This window comes from Chrysemys picta, chromosome 10, assembly GCF_011386835.1.
Source record: "Chrysemys picta bellii isolate R12L10 chromosome 10, ASM1138683v2, whole genome shotgun sequence".
NCBI classification, from domain to species: domain Eukaryota; kingdom Metazoa; phylum Chordata; order Testudines; family Emydidae; genus Chrysemys; species Chrysemys picta.
In genome coordinates this window covers 75,771,667-75,798,353 of record NC_088800.1, presented here as the reverse complement: position 1 = coordinate 75,798,353, position 26,687 = coordinate 75,771,667, and the positions used below count along the sequence as shown (strand labels likewise).

Genomic DNA, 26,687 nt, shown 5'->3' with positions numbered 1-26,687 from the left:
CACATTTGAATATTGCGTGCTGTTCTGATTCCTCTATGTAAAAAAAAAAAAGTAGAATTGGGCAACAAAAGTGATTATGGAACAGTTTGCATTTGAAGAGAGATTAAAAAGAGTGGGACTGTTCCTCTTGGAAAAGTGATGGCTAAGGGGGGATATGATAGAGGTCTACAAAATCATTAATGGTGTGGAGAAAGTGAATAAGGAAATGTAATTTACCCCTTCTTATAACAAAAGAAGCAAGTGTCCATCTAGTCCAGAATCCTGTCTGCCGACAGTGGCCAGTGCCAGGTGATTCAGAAGGAATGAACAGAGCAGGGCAATTATTGAGTGATCCATTCCCTGTCATCCAGTCCCAGCTTCTGGCAATCAAAGGCTTAGGGATATCCAGAGCATGGGGTTTCATTCCTGACCATCTTGGTTAATAGCTATCGATGGATCTATCCTCCAGGAACTTATCTAATTTTTTTTTTAAACCAGTTTTACTCTTGGCCTTCACAGCATCCCCTGGCAATGAGTTACACAGGTTGAATGTGCATTGTGTGAAGTAATTCCTTAGGTTTGTTTTAAACCTGCTGCCTATTAAATTCCTTGAGTGAATTGTTTTTGTGTTCCCAGTATGAACATTCTTATGTTCTTATGAATCCATGTTGATAGATTGTATGCCCTAATAATATTATCAGCTGGGTTTAAGGAGTTCCACACAAGCTCTGCTAAAATAAGATGAAAATCCTTGCAGATTTTTATAAATTTTTGTTTGCTTCTGATTTGGTGGTTATTGCGTTTGCAGTAAATAGATGTGTGGCTGTGTGGGAGGCAGCAGAATGCTTGAAGGCAATTATTTCACACCCCTTCCGCTCAAAAAAAATCCAGGCAGTCAAGCAGGCTGTAAATTTACTCAAAACACTAGTATGTCTATCCAACCACTGTTCGGGTGCTTCTCAATGTGGGAAGACAGTTGCATGCTAGCTCTGCTTGAGTTAGCATGCTGAAAATAGCAGTGTGGCTGCAGGAGAATCAGCAGCAGCTTGGGTTAGCCACTCAAGTACAAACCCACCTGACCCCGTAGGTATGTACTTGGCTGGCTAGCTTGAGCCGTCACCTGTGCCACCGTAGCCATGTTTTTTAGCATGCTAGCTTTCTACCTATGCTGGGAAGCAACCTCCCAATGGCTGTGTAGACATACCCTTAGAGCTTCCACTATGGAAAAAATGAAGGACTTAACATTCCCTTTCAACCACTGTCTGATAAATTCTGGTGTTCCATAAATTTGCTGCTAATCCTTACGTTACTGCAATGGCACGCGGTGTACTGTCATACAGTTGCATAGTTTATGCTCTGCCTGATTATGTTGTATGTCCTTTCTTTATTGGTTTACTGCAAAACTTATCAATCTAGACTCTAAGCGCCTGACAAACAGTATTTAATTTTTCATCGCAATTCTCCTGTAAGTTACGTAGGTAACATTATCCCCATTTTGCATCTACGGAAGTGAGACACCAGACATGACATGGAGGCTGTGGCAGAGCCTGGAATTAATTCCATATCTCAACCACCAAAACATCCTCAATATGTTCTGTTTGTATTAACTTTTTGATATTGTCGTGCTTATTTCTTTTCTACACCTCTTTAGATTATCTCCTTCCTTGCCTTTGTTCTTCTCCATTTCATTATAGTTGCCATTCTCCTGTTGCTCTTCTATTCACTGTTCCTCTGATTCATGTTGTCTCTCCCTTCCCATTCTGTTTTTTTTTTCTTGGCACTACATTGCTCTAGTCTGATCTGTTATGCTTTGTGTGCTGGCAGTGAAGGTGTACGTGTCAGACTCCTGTTCTCTGAAGCACAGGCAGACAGCTAATAAATTATCCTTCACTGCCAACAGCTGGAGCTGAGCAATTCAATGTACAGTGATACACAAGAGGCAATGCAGGACTGCAAGAAGTGAAAAGAAAACATTGAGAGAGAGCCTGGACTCTAAAACCAACTTTTTCTTGTGTTTGGTTGCTTAAGCACCCAAGACTTGGAACCTTGGTTTAATGGAAACTGGCACTTATTTAAAACCTCCAGAGGGGCATCTCTAAATTTGGGGATGATTTCCTTAGCAACCAGTCTATTTTTGTATAAAAAAATTTAGGAGGAGAGTCTGTCCTGCTTTCTTTTTCCAACCACCAGAAAAATTTCCTTTCATCCAACCAGAAATCTTTGTGCATAAGATTTCTGTGGCTACCAGCTCTCAGCCCATGATGGGCATGTGCAGTTTTAACTCTTGAGAGAAATGCAGATTAGGTTTTCTAAATAAAGTATACCCTGATCAGCCTTCCTACTACTTCTAGGTTCTGCCATGTTAAAAGTTGGGACAGAATTTATATAAGAGGCTGCTGCTGCTGTACAGTAAGATGGTGAAACACTAAAATACCCTACTGAAATTTTTCTCTCACCTGACAATTTTCTGAGTAGTAGGAATAATTGAAACTTTCACACAAATCTTTTAGGTTTGAAATTTTGTGGAATTTTGAATGTTCAAGAAGCCAGATGCTTCAGTTTTAAAAAGTTCATCAGTTTCTGTCTAATTGAAACTTTACACTTTTACTTCTCTGGAATGTAAATGAAGCAGCACTAACTCTCTGCATAGACTTTAATCAGTACCGTTGACATGTTTCCTGTTATATAAATACACTATATAAAACGTTTCCTGTTATCACACAATTTTAGATACCTAATTCCCAACCATTTAGAAAGTGGTCTGGATGCTCTCTTAGTCTCTAAATCTGTTTATGTCTAAAATGCAATTTTATAATTAAACATTAGTTTTATGAAAATATTTCCCAAATGAGTGCTATATTATTGTACTTTGTATGGTCCAAATGATGGAGATGGAAGGAAAAATAAAATGTTTAAATTAAAACTTTATATTTTGATCCTTTAGTGGTATTTAAAACATTACATATTTAAAGCAAGGTAAAACACTTACCTCTGCAAAGAAGTGTTCCACAGATGCAACTGGCTGAGGCTTTCACAGTGAATAGTGAGATGAAATATAATTACTGTTAGGAGGAAATAACTCTTTTTAAATACATACTCTGCTTCCTGCGGAAACAAAGTCACTTCTTTGCTGTGTAACAAGCTAAAAAAATCTCTCAGTCACAGACTACAAAAACCTATAGTTCTGCAGGGGAAACAGGAACTCAGTTTTAAGTTATTCAAACTGTATACGTTGCATGTTTAGAAAACCAGTGGTTTCATCATGTGATTTTAAAGTTCAAATTGTCCTACGCAGTGAGATATTCCAGTAATGTTTGCCCCAAACATTTCTGAGTATGTGAGGCCATCCAGTGGCTTCTAATTCAGTTTTCGGATGTTTCTCTGTTCATGAAATGATCCTACTTGTATTAGTCAACCTTTGCAATTAAATGCGTAGAAGTGTAGTGGTTTACATAATAAAACACAATGAAAAAAGTCAAAGGAAAAAATGCAAAAAAAAAATTCAACAAACAAAAATCACCTTGCTTAAAATTACATTTAGGGTGCATTGCTGCTTCCTGATTCATAGGATGCTGTTTTTTTGGAAGGCCAGGTAGTGTGCACATGCAGTAACTTATTCGCCAAGATCCAGTGTAATGCCCACCATGTGTTGGGAGGGGCAGGATTTTGAGTCCTTAATGTGTTTTGTGTCTGACTCAGCATCAGTGTTCTTAGTGACAGCATTTCATAGTGTGTTAAAAACCTCAATTATAAATGGGAAAAAATAGGATTGGCTCATTCCAGCATATACAAGCTTATTGCTTAGAATTTGTTAGTCACAGTATCTTCCCTCATATCAGTACACCCAAGGGAAAAAAAATTATTGTGGTTGTCTTTTGAAAATCTGCAGTAACTAGAGGCATAGGGATTGCACAGGACCTAAAACTTTCACTGGCCTGCGTTTGGTCAGTACTATGCTTCTACAGCGCCCCTCATCTGATGCATTTCATCATGGTTTAAAGAAAACCATCTGAAAATCAGAGCCTGGACATTTTATATAGGAAAGCTGCATAGAACAATTTTTCTGGATTTCAAAAACTAAAGTAAGTTGGAACCACAAATTGCCTAGAGAAAGTGTTTCAGCACCAATTTGCACTGTACCTGAAGGCTCTGCTCAGGATCTTTTGGCATCTAACTTTTAAACAGATCTCTGAAAATACACAACTGAGAGTAGATGGGTCAAGGTTTTGGTAATGGGCTGAAGAATTTTTCAGTCTTTCAAATCCAGCCCAGGGTGGTAGTGACTGAAAGTTACCATCCAGTGGTTGGTCAGTAGCTATGTCAAATACATTGGTGGTATGCAGTGGGCATGTTTCTGCATTTTTAAAAAACTCTACTAATTGGGTTTCCTTTTTGATAGTCTTAGCAGAGATGATTATTGGGCCAGGAAGCCTGAGTTACCATTTCACCCATTAAAATTATTCTTCCTGGTTATTACTGAAGAACATGGGTGGAGCCATGAGAAGAAAATAGAAGTCTGCTGCCTTTGCTGTGTATAGGGTGACCAGATAGCAAGTGTGAAAAATCGGGACAGAGGGTGGGGGTAATAGGAGCCTACATAAGAAAAAGCCCCAAATATTGGTACTGTCCCTATAAAATTGGGACATCTGGTCACCCTAGCTGTGTATCTGTTCCGGGGATAAACACTGGACTTTATTCTTCAGAGCACTCAATCTTGGTGTCTTTCACTAGCACTTATTTCACCTACATACTTAACCTAAATCAGAAATGTATATACATTTTTATAGCATAGAATTTGGCCCAATGGTCTTGGAGTTGGCACTCCACAAAAGAGTTTGATTCCTAGGTTCATCCTCAGATGCTTTTAAGAACTTGGAGCTCTGTAGAGAAGGCATCTAAAAATGCTTGTGCTTTACTGGTAAAGTGTACCCCGGAACAGTAAACTAGTAAAGCAAAGCCTAGGGAGTGTCCAGACCCTTTATAAAGGTGTTAACTATCTTGAGTTAATTGGTGATCAACTTAAGATAAAAACTCTAGTGAAGACAAGCTCTTATACTTTGATGGCAGGAATAGGCCTCATGTTGCTCTGCAAAACCCCCATGGCTAATTAAGGAAAAGTGGAGCAGAGATCCAAGGGGAGCGCTTCCTCAACCAAAAAATTGGTTTAAAAAATAAGTAAGTTGGAGGGCATGACGCGGGGTGAATGTAGCATTAAGCTCTTTAGCTTATGTGGATGACATACAACTGGCAGACACATTTGAATTAATTATGATACTGTTCAGTATCTTGGAAAATTTATGTAGCCGACTTGACTTACAATAAACGCCAAGAAGACAAAGTGGCTTGGAATCAATAAGTTTTTACTTGTTCTAGCAGTGAAGTCATAGAACAAGTTAAAAACTTATGGATTCGAAGGCCAGAAAGGACCATTGTGATCATCTAGTCTGACCTCCTGTGTAACACAGGCAATAGAACTTCCCCAAAATAATTCCTGGAGCGTATCTTTTAGAAAAACATCTAAACTTGATTTAAAAATGGTCAGTAATGGATAATCCACCACAACCCTTGGTAAATTGTTCCATTGGTTAATTATTGTTAAAAATTTCCAATCTGAATTTTTTTCCCAGCCATTGAATTGTGATATACCTTTCTCTGTTAGACTGAATATTATTAAATATTTAGATACTGAAAGACTGTAAACAAGTCACCCCTTAACCGTCTGTTTGTTAGACTCAAAGGATGTGTCTAAACAGCAAAGATATATCCACGGCAGACTCCGGCTCATAGGGCTTGGGTTGGGAGGCTGTTTCATTGCTGTGTAGACTTCCAGGCTTGGACTGGCACCCAAGCTCTGGGACCCTCCCACATCACAGGGTCCTAGAGCCCAGGCTGTAGCCCGAGCCCTGAAGTCTACACAGCAGTGAAATGGTTGCATGGGCCGAACCCTGGAGCTCAAGTCGGTTAGCATGGGACAGCCATGGGTGTATAGTTGCTGTTTAGACATACCCAGTGAGCTCAATCTATTTAGCTTATCACTATAAGACATGGTTTCTAATACTTTAATCATTCTCGTGGCTCTTCTCTGAACCCTCTCCAATATATCAACATCCTTCTTGAATTGTGAGCATCAGAACTGGACACACTATTCCACCAGTTGTCAAATCAGAGCCAAATATAGAGGTAAGATAACCTCTCTGCTCCTACTAGAGCAGTGGTTCTCAACCTATTTATCATTCTGGGCCGCAAGTTGAGAACCATTCTGCCAGAAGCACACTGGCCCGCCAAGCCCTGCACTGCCAGCGTGCCCCTTCCCCTCGAGGGCTGACCCGGATCACGTGCCACACCAACCCCTCGCCTAGTGCCCCACCGATTCCCTGTACCCAGCACTCCTCTGCCCAGAGACACACACACATACCCCTTGCCCAACGCCCCTCCCTCGCACAATCCTCCCACAGATCCATATGCCCAGAGCAGGACCAGGAGTGGAGCCCTGCGGCGTGAGACTGGGTGGGAGGGGGGGGGGGTTCCCACAGGGCCAGGAGCTGAGACCCCAAGCACAGGGCCAGGAGTGGAGCCCCAAGTAAAACCTGGGGGTGCTACAGCACCCCTCACACACACACACGTAGTTCCCAGGCCTATGCTGCCCAGTGCCCCCCACAAGGCCCCCACTGCTCAGCACCCCTGAGCCTTTCACTGCCCAGAGGCCCTACCCCAAACCCTCCCAGAGACCCACTCTCCTGCCCCCCTGCTGTACCCACTGACCCCGCTGCTGGCAGGAGCGCTGCAGCCGGGCTGCCTGATGCTGTCTCCCCCTCAGCCAGCCCCGCCCCCTGCCAGACTGGAGCGGAAAATTTTTAATTGCTAATTGGGCCACGTGTAGCCCGCGGGCCGCAGATTGAGAACCACTGTACTAGAGTTACCCCTGTTTATGCATCTCAGGAATGCATTAACTCTTTTAGCCACAGCTTCACACTGGGACCTCATGTTCAGCTGATTAGCCACCATGCGCTCCAGATCTTTTTCAGTCACTGCTTCCCAGGGTAGAGTCCCCCATCCTGTAAGTATGGCTTACATTCTTTGTTCCTACTTATATACATTTACATTTAGCTGAATTAAAATGCATATCGTCTGCTTGTGCCCAGTTTACCAAGCAATCCAGATCACACTTGAATCATCGACCTCTCCTCTTCATTGTTTGCCACTCACCTAAATTTTATCAGCAATAATTTAGTTTTCTTCCCAGCCCTTGATAAGAATGTTAAATAGCATAAGGCCAAAAGCCGATCCCTGCAGAATCCTGCTGGAAACACACCTTCTCAATGACGATTCTCCGTTTACAATTACATTTTAAGATCTACCAGTTAGCCAGTTTTTAATCCATTTAATGTGCGACATGTTAATTTTATATTCTAGTTTTTTAATCAAAATGTGTTGTACCAAGTCAAATGCCTTACAGAAGTCTAAGTATATCATGTCAACACTATTACCTTTATCAACCAAGCTTGTTGATCCCGTCAAAAAGAGATATCAAGTTAGTTGACAGGATCTATTTTCCATAAACCCATGTTGATTTGTATTAATTACATTACCCTCCTTTAATTCTTTATTAATCGAGTCCCCTATCAGCTGCACCATTATCTTGCCTGCATGTGTATGTGTACCTAGGAAGCTTGATCTGTGCCAATGGTTCCATCAAGAATGAAGTTAAAGGGAGATGTGCTTTAGTTGCAAGGGATGCATAGAAGTTGATGAGATTGTGGACTGATAAGAACATTATATTTGGTACCAAAGTGAACATTTATCAGCATACTAACAGTATTACTCAATGGCCTAGAGAGGCAATTACATTGAAGGAAACAGACATCAGAAAGCTGGAGGCAGTAGAGATGAGAGTTCATCGGAAGATGGCAGATACAAAGTGGAATGATTTTAAGATAAATGAATAAGTTAGGAGAGTAGCATGTGAAATCAGGGTGTGGGACTGACCGCAGTTGAAAGGATTACGATGTTGGAGACGCTGTAGCAGACAAACAGATGATAGGATGCCAAAGAAAATAATGCAAATGTAAGCACTGTCGCAGAGCTAGAGGCCAATCACCCACTAGATGGTATGACATTGTATGCGTGGATGTGACCAGGCTAATATTAATGGAGAAATAGATATGGACAAGAATGAATGGCAATGCTGTACTGCTCTTCATGTCTGTAAAGATGCTTTGGGATGAGAAGAAGGTAGTTTTAAAAAACTCCCTCTTAAAACTTATAATCATTACAAAAATATACCCTGTATTTTGAATTACTGAATATAGTAGATTTTATTATTAAATTGTCTTATAAGAGCAATAATGGTTCTAATACTGTGCAATTGATTTCAGATAAATGATAGCAAGCACTTAAATAGTACTTTATATTTTCAGGTGCTATACAAATGTTAACTAATTCTGATAACATTCCTGAGGGAAGAAGAAACTCAGTAATGGAGATGTTAGCGACTTCCCCCAGATCACAGAATCCGTCAGTGATAGTGGTACAATTAGTGCAATTAGATATCAGAAGATCTTGAATCCCAACTCCATGTTCATTTCCCTATACCATACTGCCACTGCTTCCCATATAAATAGCTGCAATTCTTGGGTGCTGAATGTATACTGATTATGCTGCATTTCAAACAAATCTGACTTGCCCATCTGTGATAATGGTAAAGACCTTTGAACAGAGATACCATAATCAGTATAAATGTGCGTGATGCCTTACATTTCATGAACAATTAGTCATCATAACTGTTGTATCACATTGACATTGGAAACTGAAAGAGGAGGAGATAGAAAATGTCATTCTTCTCAGCTGTGTCTTCCCTCAAACAGTAAATCAGCTCACTATGATTCACTTTAATGATCACAGGATGCAGTCATCTGACTGTAATAAGAGAACAGACTTTATTGTTTAGTTTTATATATATATATATATATATATATATAAGAGCCCTGATTACTTTTAACTTGCAAAAGATGTTGGCTAAGAAGCTGTATGTGTAGGATGACGCATAACTTTAGTATTATGTTGATTAAGTGAATAACTCTCTTGATACATGTAGGACTACTTGTCAGCAATGGTATTTTTGGTAGAGTGGAGGCAGGTGAGGTAGAAGGTGCAGTAGTTAGCAGTTGTCAGGTTCAGTGGTAATTATTAAAGCTCTGTGGATTGCAGGTGATTTAGAATTCTAAGTAGTGTAGAAGGCAAACAGTTGCAGATGAAATCTGACAATTTAAAAAAAAAACATTGTTCATATGGCAAAATAAATGGAGCAGATAAATTATAGTTGATATTATTCTAATTAAAACAGACTGGCTACATTTGTTCTTTGTTTATTTTAATTTCAGACAATCATTTCTTTAATTGTTTGGTATTACTGATGTTGTCTGAGAGGCAGATCAGAATCTGTCAACGGCGCTCTCCTTTTTGACAGTGCGCACTGATACCATCGGATCTGAGAGAAACTGATCACGTCCCTTACCCTTACCTCCCTATATCAAATACAGCTCAGTACTGCTAATAAGAGTGTGACACTAAAATAATAAAGCCTGCTATCTATTTATTCTCATCCACTTAAGAGCGGATGCAATGGGGCATATTCAGTAAAAGCTAGCAGAGAGATGGAAAGTTCTGGCTTGTTCACCTGTCCTCTAATCTTTTGTGGTCTATAGCTGTCACTGTTAATTTGCTGAGCAAAGTGAGGCCTAACACTCAGCTTGATGGGATGTCTTTGTTTATCTTCCTGCCTACACCAAGCAGGTATCATCAAGTGGAGAGATGCCCAAGGCAGGCAGGCAGATATGGTTAGAGTTGGATTGGCTAGCTCTAAGTTGGTGGTTGTTATTATTAAGTGGCTAACTCTGGTCCAGAATAAATGAGAAATATGAGCTCCTTGTCCCCTTCCCTTAGGCTGCTTTGTCTGTTACTGCTGTTGATTTAACCATACCATATATTCCTGCTCTTTTGAGGCATCAGTGTAATTAAGAATCACTGTGCCTGTGTACCACAATAGTCTTAGAGTTTCCCATGACAGCTGCCTAGGGTGACCACCTTTTCAAATGGCAAAAGTGGGACACGTGCAGGAGCCCCATCCCTGCCCCTCCTCTTACTCCAAGGCCCTGCCTCTGCTGCTTCTCTTCCACTTGAGGCCCTGGCCAGGTCAGAAGCTGGAGCCGGGCTGTGGTGAGAGCTGCCTAGGGAACCTGGGCCACTGTGGGGAGTCCCGCACCCTCCACCTCCCTTGGGCTGGGATGCCTGAGAGCAGCCTCTGGCCCATGTCTCCACCCCCTGGGGCGCGCCGCCCAGGGCAGGTGTAGGGCTGGGGCTCCCCACAGCAGCTCAGGCTCCCTGGGTGGCTCTTACCATGGCCCAGCTCTGACTTCCGGCGTTGGCAGGGGGTGGGGCCTTGGAGGGAAGAGGAAGAGCAGGGGCGGGGCCTTGTGGCGAGGAGGGGGCTAAGGCCCACCTCCCCATCCCAGCCCCCCTCCAGGAAGAGATTGATGCTACCAGTGAGCTTTGGGCATACACAGAGCGGTGCTTCAGAGAATCCGTGACAAACGCTATCCCAGAGTCATTCCGGTCAGGACCAGGACTTAAACTCTGTATTTTGGGACTGTCCTCCCCAATTCAGGATAGGTGGTTACCCTACAGCTGCTATACATTTAATAATATCCTGTGGTCGGGACAGGAACAAGTGCTCTGTTCTTGGCTGAAGAGAAGACTGGAGATATTTGACGAACTTGTTTTTAATAGGTGATTGAGGATGTGTTTTGCTTTTCAATTACTTATTTATTTTTTGCTTCTCAGGCTGCTGTTTAATCAGAGAGAGGAAGAAAGATAAAACTACTACAGTAGTAGATTAAGAGGGGGTTAATATGTATACGTTGACTATGTGCCAAGAGATTGCCATGCTTGTGCTTTCTATTGACAGCTTTATCTGATTGACTAGTGTTGTTCAGAGGAATCATTCACTGACCATGTTTAGGCAATCCTGTCTCAGCAAAGTGTTTGCTATCCAACACCTTCAGGTATTAAAGAACATATTACTACACCTAGGGCTGCGGTACGCATCGTTTGTGCACTGGTTTAACTACATTGTTTTATAAATTGGTCTACTTAAATCCATGCAGACCCCATGTGCGGATATTATTTTGGATTGAGTGCCCTAATACATTTAAGGTAAATCTGTAAAAATATTATTTAAGCTAAATTGATTTTTGACGATCTTAAACAGATTTAAGAGTTTCTATGCAAGGGAGGTTTCACTGATTTAACTATATCGGTGCACACATAGGAATTGTTATTCTGGATCAGAAACCTCAGGGTTGATCTAGTCAAGCATTCTGTCACCAGCAGTGCCCAGCACCAGATGCTTCAGAGGAAGGTGCAAGAAACCCCTGAATTTTTTTTGGATTACTGTTTTTTTAATTTATATCTCCCTCTGAATAGTAAGTCAGGTTAAATAGTTTGCTGTTACATTCAAGTTCTTTCCATGAAATCCATCTGTGTTTCAGGTTTGTTTTTTTTTACAGGAGGGTTCACCCTTATTCATCTCAGCCTTGCAACAGCAATGTGTGTGCCCTCATGCCTAAAATACTTGATTTTCATTCTCTCCCACGAGAGCTTATAGCAGTGCTCCTTCTTGTGTGCAGAAAGGAGCAGCATGTTGGCTCGCATGGTTTTGAGCAACTATGATCAAATGATGCCTGCTCTGTATATTTTACATTAACTGGGTTTTTAAAGCCCACAGTGATGTGGGCCCTGGCTGTATGCGAGGCCTCTTCCTATGTTTCTTTCTGACTGGTTTCTATGCTCACACATCACCTGTCTTTTCGAGATCCAGGAGTACTGTAGTATTTTAATCAGCAATTATTCTTTGACTGTGATGGGCCTTAATGTATGAAATTCACTCTCATAGAATATCAATCTATCTGTCCCCTTCTTCTTTAAAAAAAAACCCCTTAAATCTTTTTTTCCAATGGTGCGTTTTAACATGATTGCTGGTGACCTTATATTTATTACCTTCCTCTCTCAGCCTCATTTAGCACATTTATCTTCTGTTGCAGATGCCCTTTCTTTGCTTAAAGACTTTAACTAATAGTGCATTTTATTATTTTAATATATCACATAGGACCTTAAGTTCCCACAGGGGGTGGGAAATGGAGGATTTACTTTAGAAACATAGTAGTAGTAATTCCTCTCTTTCTGTTTTGACCTGCAGAACATTTTATTCATGCTGCTATAGTTATGTATCTGGTTATTTCCAAATGCCCATGTGACCTGTTTAGGAGAGGTCTTTCAAGGTTTGGATTTGCTACAACAATCATGTTGAAGGAAGTGGTTACAGCAGAGTTGTTCCCCAACGTAATTAAATGCTATGTGATCTTGTAGTTGAGACCTAACTTTATTTCAACAGTCTGGCTTTGTCCAAGGCTGTAGTGCAGTTTTTGGACAACCATGGTTTCCAATAGCTGATTTCCTTGATTCCCTTGTTACAAATGAGCCTCTACTGTAGGTTGTCAACCCTCTAGGATTGTCCTGAAGTCTCCAGAAATTCAAGATTAATCTTTAATTAAAGATTGTCATATGATGAAACCTCCAGGAATACGTCCAACCAAGATTGGCAACCCTATTCTAGTGTGCAGAACCATTTATATCTCTAATCTAGATTTAGTGGGAATTTAGTGTAGACTATTTTAACACTTTTATTTTTAAATTATATTTTATTAAAGTAAACTAACTGCTATAGTGAACTGTAAAAATATTCAGCAGGTGACCACAAGGTGGAGTTTCTAAAGAGTTTACAATCAGGGCCTTGATATTTCTTTAGCTCTAATTCTAGAATTAATTTGAATATTGTTTAAAAAACATTTCATATTAATGCTGAAACAAAACTTGTGTTAAAAAAAAAAGGGACTCTTTCTCTGTAACTCTCACCAGTTAATTTTAAAATGCAACAGATTGTACCAGCTTCAAGATCAGTTTAAACAGGGTAAAACTGTCAAACCTGGATGCCTAAAATAAGACTTCTAAATTCGTGTTTAAATAGCTAAATAAAATGGGTCTGGTTTTCTGAGGTGAGGAGCCCCAGTGCCTCCTCTTGACTTCATTGGGATTTGTGGGTATTCGGCACCTCTGAAAATGAGGCCACTTCTATTTGGGAGGTTAATATGTATTTGGAAGCCTGATTTTAGCCCTCCAGATTTGAACATTTTAGCCATATGTTAAACAAAGTTGTTCCAGTATTGAACCTTGCAGGTTTCAACTTTGTACTTTGCTCCCTGTATACCTCCCTACTCTTTTCTCCCACCAGGACTCCAGGTTGGCACTGATTTCCCCCCCTCCCCCCACTGCTGTTTTTTAATCTCCTGTGTAATAAGCCCTCAAATGCTTTAAAATCCAGGTTGAACTGATTCACTTTACTCTTGTCAGTGTTTGGTTGCAGTTTCAAAGAACTCTTTAAATATACTTAAAATCATTTGTACCATTTTGTTTTTTAAAACTACAAATCTTCTTATGAGAAACTAGTAAATTCAAAATCAGTCTCTGGGTGTGACATGCAATAATGTGGGAGCTGCACCTGCTAGAGTTAAAGTTGTTAATAAATATTATCTCCAAAATTTTGAGCATTCTTGTTGATATAATTAAAGATGTTGGTACTCAAACCCAGAGAAAAGTATACGGGAAGTATTATTGCTTCTGATATACGAAATATTTAAATGAACAAAATAGACAAGAAAAGTGGTTCTATTTCCAACTTTTATGAGGGTATTACAAATAATGAAACATTTAAAAATAAAAAAGGGAAAATGCCTCTTTTGGCTCATTTTTCTATATATGGAAAAATAACATTTGGAATATGTTGAAATGCTTTGATTGGTGGACAAGGGAAAAATTAAAAGTAATAAGTATAATACGTGAGACACTTCACACTTAAATTCATTTGCTACATGGCAATCTAATGTTGCAGTTGTTTGACATAAATTTGATTGCTTTTATTCATAGATGAACCTGGCATTATTTAGTAAAAGTAGCAATAACTTGCACTTATTAAAAGCTTTGCAAAAATTAAACTTTCCAGCACATATTTGCGGCATGTAAGTGTTTTACTCACTTTTCAGCTGCATATATGGAGGCAAAAATGATTACTTGGCTTCTCAGGAATTAATTACAGAACTCTGCTCTCCCTTTCACTGTTGTCAATATTATTTAATTCCAATAAAGTCAGTGGCATCACTCAGAATTTCTACTAGTATGAGAGCAGAATTTGGCTCCAAACCTAACCACTGTACTATTGTCACTCTTTCTTAGTAAACATACATAATACAACCCCATTTAACTGAGTCTTGTTTTTTTTAAAAAGCTCAATTATTTCCCCCAGGATTTTCATATATAGTCACCTGGCATATTTTCACTGCACTCTGACACAAACAACTCCCATGATTCTGTCCTCCCACCTCAGAATATTAGTAACTCTCACCTGAAGTGAATGAGAGTTAACATCCAGCAAGCAATAGGATCTTGGAACTGTGCACCCAAAAGGGCTAATTCGGAACTCTCGTACACCAGTTTTATACCAACGTAATTCAGAAGACTTCAGTGGACTCACTACTGATTTACACTAATGTAAATGAGATCAGGTCCAGAGTTCAGCCTCTACAAAATTCATGGCCAGTTAGCCTGTTGTTTATAAACTAGTTTATCTTCATTAATATGAAACCTTTTGAACAAATGGGATTGTAGTGTATAAAGCAAGATGATGAACACGGATTGTCTTTTTGTTGTGTACCATGGAAATGGAAAGTTCAACAGATGAACACAGGATGGATCATCTGAAACAGCCTTTAATATATTGCTCAATGAATTTGTTCATTGAGTGCTGGCTCTCTTATTTAGACTAGTAGAGTAGTGGTTCTCAACCAGGGGTACACGTATCCCTGGGGGCAGGGCCAGCTCCAGGCACCAGCCAAGCAAGCTGGTGCTTGGGGCGGCAGATTGAATGAGGCGGCATTCCGCCCAATCCTAGGGCAGCATGGCCACTTTTGTGTGTGTGTGTGTGTTGTTACGCTCTGGCCGCCCTGTAGGGGGCAGTGGCGCAGAGGACGGGAGCGCCCTGCAGTAAGCCCGGCAGGGCAGCCCGCGTCCTTCCCTCCCAGCCGACCGAAGCGGCGCAGAGCCCTCCCAGCAGGCGACGGGGCGGGAAGGGCCACGTGGCAGCGCCCTCCTGAAGCCCTGGCTGCCCTCCTTCTCTCTCTCTCCCTCCCCCTGCACCCTGGCTCTGGCCGCCCCGCGTTTATTTTTTTGTTTTTTGTTTTTGCTTGGGGCAGCCAAAAAGTCAGAGCCGGCCCTGCCTGGGGGTATGCGGAGGTCTTCCAGGGAGTACACCAACTCACCTACATATTTGCCTAATTTTACAACCAACTACATAAAAAGCACTAACGAAGTCAGTACAAACTAAAATTTCATACAATTACTTGTTTATACTTCTCTATATATTATATACTGAAATGTAAGTACAATATTTATATTCCAGTCAATTTATTTTATAATTATATGGTAAAAATGAGTTTGGTTCTCAAATGGAAAGTATGGAAGCTAGTGATTTTATCAATTAGCCAACACAAATCAGTCTGAAAACCAGCGGTAGCGATAACATAAGCAGATGCAGAGGTGAACAGTTTTGTTAGTTTATTGATTTGACATAATTGGCTCTTCTGAAAGCAGAGAGGCTACAAACCATAAATCAACTCAAAAATACTAAACTCTGTGAGAAAATAATACTGTTAATAATGGCACTTTTCTTGTGCTGACTTTCTAATGTATAGCGTATGCAAATAGAAATTTATACAGTACACTTTAATCATTGAAAGAGGTTTACATTTAAATGGTGATAAACGTATCATTTTTTTGAAATAATTTAATAAATTCTTTGCAAATTTTTTTACATCAGTAGGCTACTTTTATCTGCATATATACAGTACTTTACCAATATTAATTCAAATGCAAAACAGATTGGCTCATATTTACAAAGCAATCAGAAACCTTCAGGCATTGAAATGGAAAGGCCCCACTTTTGATTTACTGGTGTTTGCTATGTTTTGAGAACTTGTCATATCAAGGATTCGTTCATAAAACTCCTTATATTTTCACTATCCCATATTTAATTTTCCCCCAAGGACAGTTTCTAATGTATGTGCTCATATATTTTTATATTTGTATAACCACTACAAAGTTGTTGCCCATTTGGATGTTTACTTCAATGTTTATTTTTATTTAAATCATTACTGATCTAATATTCAAGGAGAGTGCATGCGAATACAGTAAGCCTTGTTAGCATTTCCCGAGAAAAGTAGTAGGGCAGTTGCATGTCATAGTGTCTATGGAGCAGCCAAAAGATTAGGTTCACTATTGAAAATAACAACCCAGTCTAATCCAGAAACAAAAATGAGGGGGTGGGGAATCAATTGATGATATCCTCATATTTAAAATATTTCTGAGGATCTGTGCAAAAATATTTAACTTCAGGCACACACACATACACAAACTAGGACTTTAAAACAGTCTTCAGATTTGTAGAGTATGTTGAAGAAAACTGATTAGAACTTTTTCTTTTTTTTTCCCTCATAAAAACAGCATCTTCCATTGTATTGGACAGCATTGAATTACAATGTCAAATCATTCCAATAAAACTGAAATGTCATCAAAAGACAACGGAACAGAAGCTAGTGAAGCTAAAACACAGTGAATGGTACCACGGATAAAGTGTGAGGCCCCACGTGAAAGAGTAGAAGAGCAAAATGAAACATGAAAATCAAATTTTATAGTACATTAAAAGTGACAAGAAATGATAATCTGAAGAGGTTATAAAAGATCAATAGTGTGAAGCAGGGAATTTCATGTAAGTGGAAAAGGACAGAAATTAATGTGGCATTTTATACTTTGCAAATGAAGAGGCTGCATGTTTGTGAAAATTAGGGATAAGATTATGTGTAGGGTGACCCGATAGCAACTGTGGAAAAAACTGGACAGGTGGTGGGGGTGGGGGGGTAATAGGCGCCTATATTAGAAAAAGTCCCAAAAAATGGGATTGTCCCTAAAAAAATGGGACATCAGGTCACCCTAATTATGTGGGGACATAAAATTAGAAGTGAGCAAGGAAAGCAAATAGTGAGAGTTAAAATTGACAATGCAGCTAAATCTCTAAGCCAGGCATAACATTCTGGAGGTGTGTTTTAAAGAGGCAATCAGTCTGGCGTGACTCTATAGTCACACCAGGTAAAGCCAGTTTCCTTCCTTCTAGAAACTGTTTCCTTGGATGCTGGACTGCACTTCAGTAACAACTTTTACAGGACAGAAATGCTGGGTTTAATGTTGCCCTTCAGGAAATGGATTTCCTTTTGGTAAGAAGAAGAGGAGAGTTTATTCTGCTAGATGGGTATAAGAGAAGTTTTATTATCTGTTCACTTGTGGGTGGGAATTAAAGAAGGCTCTCCTGCAATTGTTACAAGTACTCAGAGTAGACAAGGAAACAGATGATTTCTAAAAATGCCCATACAGAGCCAGGTTAAAGCACAGGCACAATAGGCCCTCGCAAACTGAGTGCAGCTGGTGCCAGGAAGTATCCCTTAGTCTGCAGACCGCCTGAAACAACAGCTCTGAGAGGTACGAGGTGCTCTGTTCATTTCAATGCGATGTTCACTCCAAAACCTATTGTTCTGGGAAGCCCCACCACCAGAAGCAGAAAGTGCAGTGGACCTGGTGTACACATCCACCTACCCATCCAAGCTGATACATCTCAGATGCTAGGTTAAATACTAGTCCCCACTGTTCAAAAAAAAAAAAAAAGGGTACATCTGCTGCCAGCCTTGCTACTTTTGAGAGAGGGGGTGTGCATGTCTGTTGCCTCTCCTGTCTCTGGGCAGCAAGGGAGGCTCCCCTGCCACAACTACTCCAACCAGGGATGGGACCGTAAGGGTAGAGCCCCCAAGAGTCTTGTGTCCTGGCACACCTTGTTCCCCACATTGCCTCCATCTTTTTCTGTGCCCATAACATTGTGCCGTTGTTTAAAAGAGTTCTACAGCAAATGAATGGAATAAAGTTTAATGACTTTAGAAATGCTGCAAAGAAAGTTAGAAGCAGTTTTTCAAGCAACTAGTCTGAGCTCTTTAGGACAAGTAGCACTTGATTGAACAGAGCCAGCAAGCTCTTGGGAAAGAGGATCTCCTATTGAATTAAGCTGGAGCTGCGAGAGGATGCAGTTGCTATGGCAAAAAGGAAGATGCATTTGTGTCCCTATGCCTGTGTTTTCAGAGAAATTATTTGAGCGAGTTCCACTTCAAAAATAAGTTTCAAGAAGATGAGATAGTAGAGCATGAAGAGACTTGGCAACATAGCAAAAATTATTTAGAGGAGGAGATTCATGCTTGTTCATTGGCACTTTCCATCCTATAAAGAAGCTGCTAATGAGGTAGTGAAGAGCTCACTTTTAAATCTCTCTACCTTTTCATTTTTACATTTAAAATAAAGGCAAGATTTTTGATACTATGGCACTGAGAGGCTCCATAGTACTGGAAAACATAAAGGCAGATACTGAACGTGTGCAAAATTTAACGGCTGTCTGATATGCTGGTCAGAAAAGAGATTTGAGAGATGACTGTTACAGTATTCTATTTATTACAGTAGATTATATTTAGTGAGATTCAAGGCACATGATATATGAAGAGCATGAATGATCATGTGGCTGAAAGGGATGTATTGGCTCAAAATTAGGTGAAATGTAAATCAGACACAGTAACAGGGAAAGGTCAGGTTCATTCCCATCAGCTGGTATGAGGGAGATTTGTGAGCTAATCAACACACTGAACTTATGAAAAGGATCAATATGATTGAGTTGAATAGGCCTTCAAGTGGTTTAATATACAGGGAATTAAGAGTAAAATTATTTTGAGCAAAGTCTTAATTAAAATAAGTAATTATTAAAAATATAGAACAAGATACCAAAAAGAACAGTAGAGGATAATCAACATGTTCATGGGAGAGCTGAATAAATTACTATCCAGAGAGGAGAAGCAGAGACAGGTGTGTGGAGAATTGAATGGAATAGTACTGAAGGGGAGGAGGGAAAAGAAGTGGTAAATAGATTGTGAGCTCACTCTTCCTGGTTCATATAGTTTGTAATCTATACAGAAACAGACAAAAAACCTGAGACAGAGTATATGGTGAAATGGTACTATTAATAACTAAAAGGGTTTTAAAGTTATTTTTTCTCCTTATTTCTTCTGCAGCAGAATCTTGCTAACTTACACTTTGGTAAACTGTAAATACGCACTAATGTGAAATTTTAGTTTTGCAATTTAACTTCTAAACCAATGGAATTCTGCCACTGTGTTGAGACAGGGCCAGTGTAGATGATGTCATGTTCCGCACAAGCCAATAGAAGAGTACCAGCTCATCTTCTGGCTTCTCTGCTGTCTGCCCAAAGGGAGGGCACTTACAGTTAACCATTGGATCAGATGCTCTCCCTGAACGTTTCCTAGCCCCAAAACCTCTCTAATTTGCATTCCCCTGTTCGTGTAGGTCAATGAGGTTCCACTGTTTGTGTTTGCAGAATCTCTGTTTTTCAAATACTCTCTCAACTGTAAAATTTGGCAATCTGCACTGAATTTCTTCATCACTATTGTGAATTTAAAAATTTCAATTGATACAGTGCATTCTGGAGTCAGGCTGCAAGGAGTTCCATGAAATATTTAGCAAATAACTAGTGCTGGTTTGAATGAATAAATATCTATTTTAAATATTACTCCTGTTATGGATTATTTTCCTTATTTCTTTTATGTATAACTTGGCTTATTCTATATTAAATAAAATACAAATTATTCTTGCTTATGTAAACAAAGCAATTTCAACTGGTTAAATTTAGAAGCTAAAAATGTATGTTTAATAATACTAGAAACTATAGAATTTTTCTTTTCATTCTGCATCATTTTACATTTCCTGTCACTTCAAGTGCTCGAATTTTGGTACTTAAAAAGTAAGATAGTGATAACTAAGTCTATCTTAAGAAAGACTGCTCATAGCCTGACACATTTTAAAGGAAGCAACATATTGTTCTTCCTAGTAACTTATGAGACTTACAAAGGGCTCCAGGTCCTCGCCCATTTTAAAACAATACCTACATCGAAAGCTTTCCCCCTCCCCCCAAAGTTTAACAATGTCCCATGATTAAAGAGACTTCAATTTATTACTGTCACAAGCATATCCCTTAAAAATGCAAAATGTTCATTAGAAACATATTTATTTGTTTAAAATAATTCACTCTATTTACATGAACTTTTGTGGACCATAACACTTAGCCAAACATTCTTCAACCATGTACATTTTACTTTCACTCTAACTTCATGAACCATTGTATCCTTCGTTTTAATATGCAGAGCAAATGTCTCTTCATTCCCTTAAAATAGTTAATAAATATTTCTGAATCATTGAAATGTTTTTATGATACACAGAGAGCAATGAAGACTTAAATGCGTGTTTGTTAATTGTTACATCTAGGAAAATTTGATTTGTCAAAGATATTAAAATGTAGCTAAGTCTGCATGAGAATATCCTTTCTTAGAATTGCATTTTAGGTTCCTCTTCCCTTCTTTGGGGAAGGGAGAGGAAGCAAATTAATTAAATACTAAAGTAAATTATAATTAACACTTCACTATTAAAACTTACATAGTTGAACAGTCTGATCTTTAACAGAGATCATCTTCATTGAAAAGATGCTGTCTTCACCACCACCAAGAATAGCTCTACTTTTAAAATTAAAACAATTGTGTTCCTTTATATGGAGAGTAAAATGCTTCTTTTTCCTGTATAAGATAACAAAGTGCTGTGTATTCAATCAAGGCTTCATTTAACCCCTTAGTGATTTCTTCAGACAGGATTATTAGAACTGTGAAGACAAAGCTTATGCTTTTTAACTGACTCAGTGCATTGAAAATACTGGAAAACACAGGTATTATAACATGTAGACAGACGCTTAAGAGATTTTTTGCAACCATTTTTACTATCTGTAGGTTTAAACTGTGGAAGCTCTTTTCAAGCCTCCTTGCTAGGTGCTCCCAAATAAACGATCTTTAAGAATCAACAAAACATTGTCACATACTGAGTACAGTATACAAAGTACTGCAGTAATTGAGGACCATGAGATTCTTTCACATCTACGTCATAACTTGCTGAACTACTGTGCGTTCATGAGAACATCCTTGATTTCCACAGTGTATTCTTTTAAGCAGCCGTCGTAATTTGTGGGGAAAGTTTTTGTTAATATATCGGTAGAGTAGAGGCATTACAAAACTACTTGAGAAAGCCAACAATTTTGATAAACCCTTCATAAAACGTAATATTCGAATGTAATTCTCATCTGTAAGTTTTCCTTGCACATTAATAAATGTGTTTACCAAAAGAGTTACATAGTAGGGTGTCCATAATGTAAACTGTGTACAGACTGTAGCAATCAAAAGCCTGTGCATTGAAGGATCTAATCTTCCAGTGTCTTGGTCCAGTGGTGTAGCTTCATGACGTATTCGCAAAATTAACACAAATGCATACAGTACAGCAAGAGCTGGTACGACATACCCAATAAAAACCATAATGGCATCTGCTGCTTCTTTGTTTTGCATCTTGGAACATTCAATTATTTTAGTGGAGACATGATTGCAGACGTAGAATAAGAGAGATGAAAAACTTGTAAGCATAGCTCCTCCCCAGATGAACCCACAGATGTGTTTTGTGTTGTACACGCTTGACATATAAGTTCTTGGTAAAGCACGTTCAATGTAGTAGTCCAGGCTGAGCAATGTAGTAGAGTACATGATAACTAAAGATGAAACATTGAATAAAATGAGTAATGTAATATAAACTTCATTGTTAATATTCCAGATGGCCCATTTTGTATTGGCAGGTCCTAGAAGGTACATTGGTGCCATCGCACTGATGATGAGGCCAGCAATTGCAATATTGACAAAGTAAACATCCGGCATTGTCATAGTTGCTTTGTTACAGAGATTAACTAGGACCAGCAGGGCATTGTAACAAAAGCCAACTGGAAAACAGATGATGAGGTAGAGTAGGGAAAAGATGAAAAGAACCAGATGGAAGTCATGGCAGAGATGCTGGTTCTCGCTGTTCTTGGTACTATTGAAAGCTTCACAGTGCCACATAGTGATCTTAACTTTTGTATCTTCTCTTCTGGTTACCAGCTTTTCTGAAGGGAGAGAAATAGCAAAAGTAAATAAATTGTTCATGTTTTAAATTCTAAATAAAATAGAATCCAAGCATGAAGAAAACATCTCAGACACCATACATGATCATTTTATGTGCTATAAATGGCTAAAATGCCTGGGCTCTTGTTAGTCTAGAAGAAAATTGTTTATGGCCCAAAATTATGTTTGAGGAATTTTAGTATATTCTGAATTCTTAATAATAATATAATGAAATAATGAATAGTTTGTTATAGGGCATGCAACAGAAGTTAACACATAAGCTATACCTCTCAAAAATAAGCTCCAACAGATATATAGTACAACACATTTGACTACTATTACGCAGCACCCTTAATAAACAAACACAGTACAGAGGGAACCAGTAGTAAGCTGGAGAAAAATGGAAGGTTTTAAGATGAATTTTAAAAAGCGGAAGTGACACAGAGAATGGACTGTAGAATTCTATATGCTGGAGTCAGCATAAATAAGAGAGTGATTTCCCCAGCAGAGAATGGTAAGAAGGGAACAGCCATGAGGCCAAGATAGATCAGAATGGGAGGTGGGAGCAGGTGGCTAATAGGCCAGTGGTAAGGTGGACCAAGGCACTTTGAAAACTAAATGTATTTCTAGTGGTGTTTCCAAATGAAGGCTTCAAATCTATGAACACTTAGATACTTTACCCATTGATTTCAGTGGGACTACACATGTAAGTAAAGTTATGTATGTAGTTCAGTGTTTGGAGGATTGGGGCCCAATTTATTAATTGTTACCTTCCTTACCTAGAGAATAATTTCAGAAAATATAAGTACCGGTAAGGTGGTTTTTTTTTTTTTTTTTTTTGCAATAGCATTTTAAAATATTCCTTTCTCAATTTCCACATTTAGCATGATTTTGTTAGAGTTTTGCCCCTATTATTAACATTGAAATCTGCAGTTTAATAAGAGATATGGCTAATTTTCCACGTTGTGTGTCAAATATTGCACTATGTTACATTTATAATGTATATTTCAAAAAAGGAGTTTATTTCTTACAAATTATGGAGGGAGTAATGCCTTCTCCATAATATTAATTAAAGATTGTTAGCTTACCATGATAAGTCTAAGATGAGGATAGTGTAGGAGTTCAGAAAGGTTTGGTGTCCCGCAACTTGAAAGACATCTCTGAGATGCATGTTTCAAGTCTCTACTTTTCTTAACTCATAGAGAATATACATAGACGATCCTTATTATTTCCAGCATAAAGAAAATACTGAAGTCAGCACTTCAAATAAAATCAAGAAATGTGTACATTGACACTAAATACACATTGTAATGTTATGAGAGCCGGGTATCAGGACAGTCTCATTTCATTTCAGAAGGGTAAGAATTATTCACCCTTCCTCTTCCTGAATTGCTTGAACTCTTTAAAAGGAACCCTGATCTTTAAACTCTTTAAAAACCCTGTACACTAGAGTTTGTCCAGCTACTCCATGCTTAATAAACATAAGGATAACTTTTCTACTAAAACCAGTTTTAATCTAAAACAAACCGAAACAGAAGCTCTGAGTTTGCGAAAGTATGGAAGAAATCTCCCTCTAACATTGTAAAAATGAAAATATCCATGGCTGTGGTATCAGCACTGGTATTCCCACAGTACTATATTGTACCATCAGTTTTTAAGCAGAACTCCCCATTGAAGTACATGGGGAGGTCTGTTTAAAGATTGCTGACATCTGTCCCCCAGTGTTGATCTGTATGGGGGTGATCTTATATGTCAAACACAGAGCGATAGTTAGATGCTCAGTCTTAGTTTAAATTCTTTGTTTTTAATGTATGAGGGAGAGAGTGTGAGCACACATAAGCACACTTTATAAAAAGAAATAAAAGGGAGACAAGATTAATCAAATATGTAATAAAGATTCACAATTAAAATGAATGTCACTAGACAGCATGTTTAACTAAATGAACTGCCTTGGATTGAATTACACAAAATGAGTTTTGTAAACACAATAGGGCCACATTTGACTCTCAGCTTCACAGGTGTAATTCAATTGAAATGTCAAAGGAGTTGCACAGAATTTGACTCTGAGTCTGTAAGGCTTAATCCCCATACCTATTGCTGCTGGTTAGTGGGTGTGTTTGTATTTCCAATTACCTGTATCCATCATGTTCCTGCAGCAAGAATCAATCCAAAAATAAAATTGGGAAAATGAATCTCTTAACTCACTTTTAAGAACGGACTTTTCTCAGAAAAACTTTTTTTTTTTTCCAGCAGAAGTACAAGGTAAATGTTTAATAATTGTTTTAAAGTAGCCTTATTTTCCTAGCTGATTGTATTTTTTCCTTTAGTGTGTTCATAAGCTACAGCATTGCAATGGTACATAGTATCTTAGTTTTGTTTAAGTTGTCTCTTAAAGCTTGATATTTTCCTTGAAAAATCTAAAGCAGTCTAGTGGTTTGAGCATTGGCCTGCTAAACCCAGGGTTGTAAGTTCAGTCCTTGAGTGGGCCACTTAAGGGATCTGGGGCAAAATCAGTACTTGGTCCTGCTAGTGAAGGCAGGGGGCTGGACTCAATGACCTTCCAGTTCTAGGAGATAGGATATCTCCATTAATTTATTTATTTTATTTATTTTCTTGTACAGGAAGTGTACGCTATTTTAAATATGTTGAAAATATTGCTGGTGACAGCAACCACAAGTCAACTCATTACATTTTCAGTGAGTTGGTTCAACTAATTTTGCAGACTGAGAGCTAGACACTGCAAATGGATCCACCCAAGTCTACCCCTGCACCCATGTGGAGCCCCTCTGACTGCAGTGGAGCTATGTATAGACACGGGTTTTCCCAGGGAAATCCATTTTGTAGTATCTAACCCTACGTGGCTAATAGTCATTACCCCAGACTAAATTACGTTAGACACAAAATACTTCCCTTTCTATTGTCTCATACTGAAAAGAATGCCATTTTCATCTGTGCACTTAATGTTTGGTTCTGCAAATGTTTAAAGATTAACACCATTATGTTTATATCATTTAAATTAAGTTAAATTTAATGTCATACTTACATCATAGGAACTGTAGGCAATTTTTTTTTTGTCCAGTAATTTTCTTGTAAAATTACAGAACTCTCATTAGAAATGAACATAAATGAAGTGATTCTAAACTCCATAATAAACATACTTTCTGGGGAAATATATAGTTAAAAGGTGTCTAAAATACTAGACAAACTACTTTTTTGAAACAAAAGCACCTGGTTTTTAAGCATGCTTATTATTCACATGAGAAACTACTGTACCTGATGATGCATCTGAAGAAGTGAGGTTTTTACCCACGAAAGCTTATGCCCAAATAAATCTGTTAGTCTTTAAGGTGCCACCAGACTCCTTGTTGTTTTTGTAGATACAGACTAACACAGCTACCCCCTGATACTGTACCTATTGGATATATAGCTATATAGTGTCCAATCCTGCATTCCTTATTCAGCCGAACCTCCTGATCATTTCAAAAGGAGTTTTGCCTGAGTAAAGACTGTAGGATTGGATCTTTAGGATGCTTGAAATTGAGTTGTCTCACTTGATAAATCTGAAGCAGTTATTGTTCAGTTTTAGATCAAGTCTCATGCAAAAATAAATCCTGTAGTTCCCCCATACGTTGTAGTTTGACTGTTTTCCCCAAATGCCCTCCTCTCCAGCTTCCCTTTTTTACACTAGTATTATATTTAAATTTAATACCCAGTTCTGGTTTTATAAATCAACTCCTTGCCCACTACTCCTAAATTTCTGCTTGTCTTTCACTTTCTCGTGGCCCCAACTTTATTTCATTAGCTTTGTTGTAAGACCTTTTAAATTCTTACCTTCAGTTCATGTTGCGCACTCCTTTGTACTTCAAGGTCCAAACACAGTTGGTAACTAACATTTCAGAGGAAGGAAGTAGACTGAAAAGGGCTGTCTTGTTTCTCTGTGAAAACATTGTGATCTCCTATCAGCAGAACACATACAGCATGGTATTTTCTGTGCGTGTGTGCGCTGCACTTGTTTTTCCTCTAGTAAATTACTCACAAAGTTTCTGCTTCACTTGGCAAGCTACTGTGGCTCCTCCCTTTCTCTGTTTACAGCCATTTTCAAGAAATGAGAAGCCGTGCTCAAAGGGGAGTGGACTGTTCGATTAAGCTGCTAAATGTTAGAGCTTCAGGTTTACCACTAAAGCATATAGGCTCCTGGAGCACTCCGGTTTGTTTGGTAATCAGACAGTTGCATTTGCATTTTTTCTCCCCTACTTCTTTCTCATTAAATGGAAGATTTAACTTGCTGGGCAGCAATTGTTCAAGGATGTATGCAGTGTTTGACTTTGGAAACTATAATTGAGAAATTCAGTTTAAGGTTTTATTTTTGTAGGAGATGCATCCTAGATAGTACAGCATATCTAAATACAGATTACAAGACACTGA

General features: G+C 38.8%; 3 protein-coding genes across 10 annotated transcripts in view; 1 reads left to right on the top strand and 2 right to left on the bottom strand.

Moving 5' to 3' along the window:
• Positions 1–26,687, top strand: part of C10H7orf50 (chromosome 10 C7orf50 homolog) — a 196,069-nt gene that overhangs the window by 61,248 nt on the left and 108,134 nt on the right. Inside the window, exon 1 of one of the 5 annotated variants that reach the window (XM_065560048.1) lies at positions 26,353–26,478. The exons of the other annotated variants lie outside the window; for them this stretch is intronic. Coding sequence (XP_065416120.1) covers positions 26,368–26,478 — 111 coding nt within the window. The 5' untranslated portion in view covers positions 26,353–26,367. Of the gene's footprint in view, positions 1–26,352; positions 26,479–26,687 lie in introns of those variants that run through there. 5 annotated transcript variants of the gene reach the window in all.
• Positions 1–26,687, bottom strand: part of GPER1 (G protein-coupled estrogen receptor 1) — a 68,214-nt gene that overhangs the window by 28,402 nt on the left and 13,125 nt on the right. Inside the window, exon 1 of one of the 2 annotated variants that reach the window (XM_065560046.1) lies at positions 2,969–3,411. The exons of the other annotated variant lie outside the window; for it this stretch is intronic. The gene's annotated coding sequence lies outside the window, so the exon portion shown is untranslated. Of the gene's footprint in view, positions 1–2,968; positions 3,412–26,687 lie in introns of those variants that run through there. 2 annotated transcript variants of the gene reach the window in all.
• GPR146 (G protein-coupled receptor 146) overlaps positions 15,685–26,687 on the bottom strand; it is a 66,057-nt gene continuing 55,054 nt past the window's right edge. For 2 of the 3 annotated variants that reach the window (XM_065560044.1, XM_005289146.5), the window contains exon 2: positions 15,685–22,264. In XM_065560044.1, the coding sequence (XP_065416116.1) occupies positions 21,219–22,264 (1,046 nt within the window). In that variant the 3' untranslated portion in view covers positions 15,685–21,218. Of the gene's footprint in view, positions 22,265–26,093; positions 26,198–26,687 lie in introns of all 3 variants that reach the window. The other variant, XM_042853167.2, reaches the window with a different exon arrangement.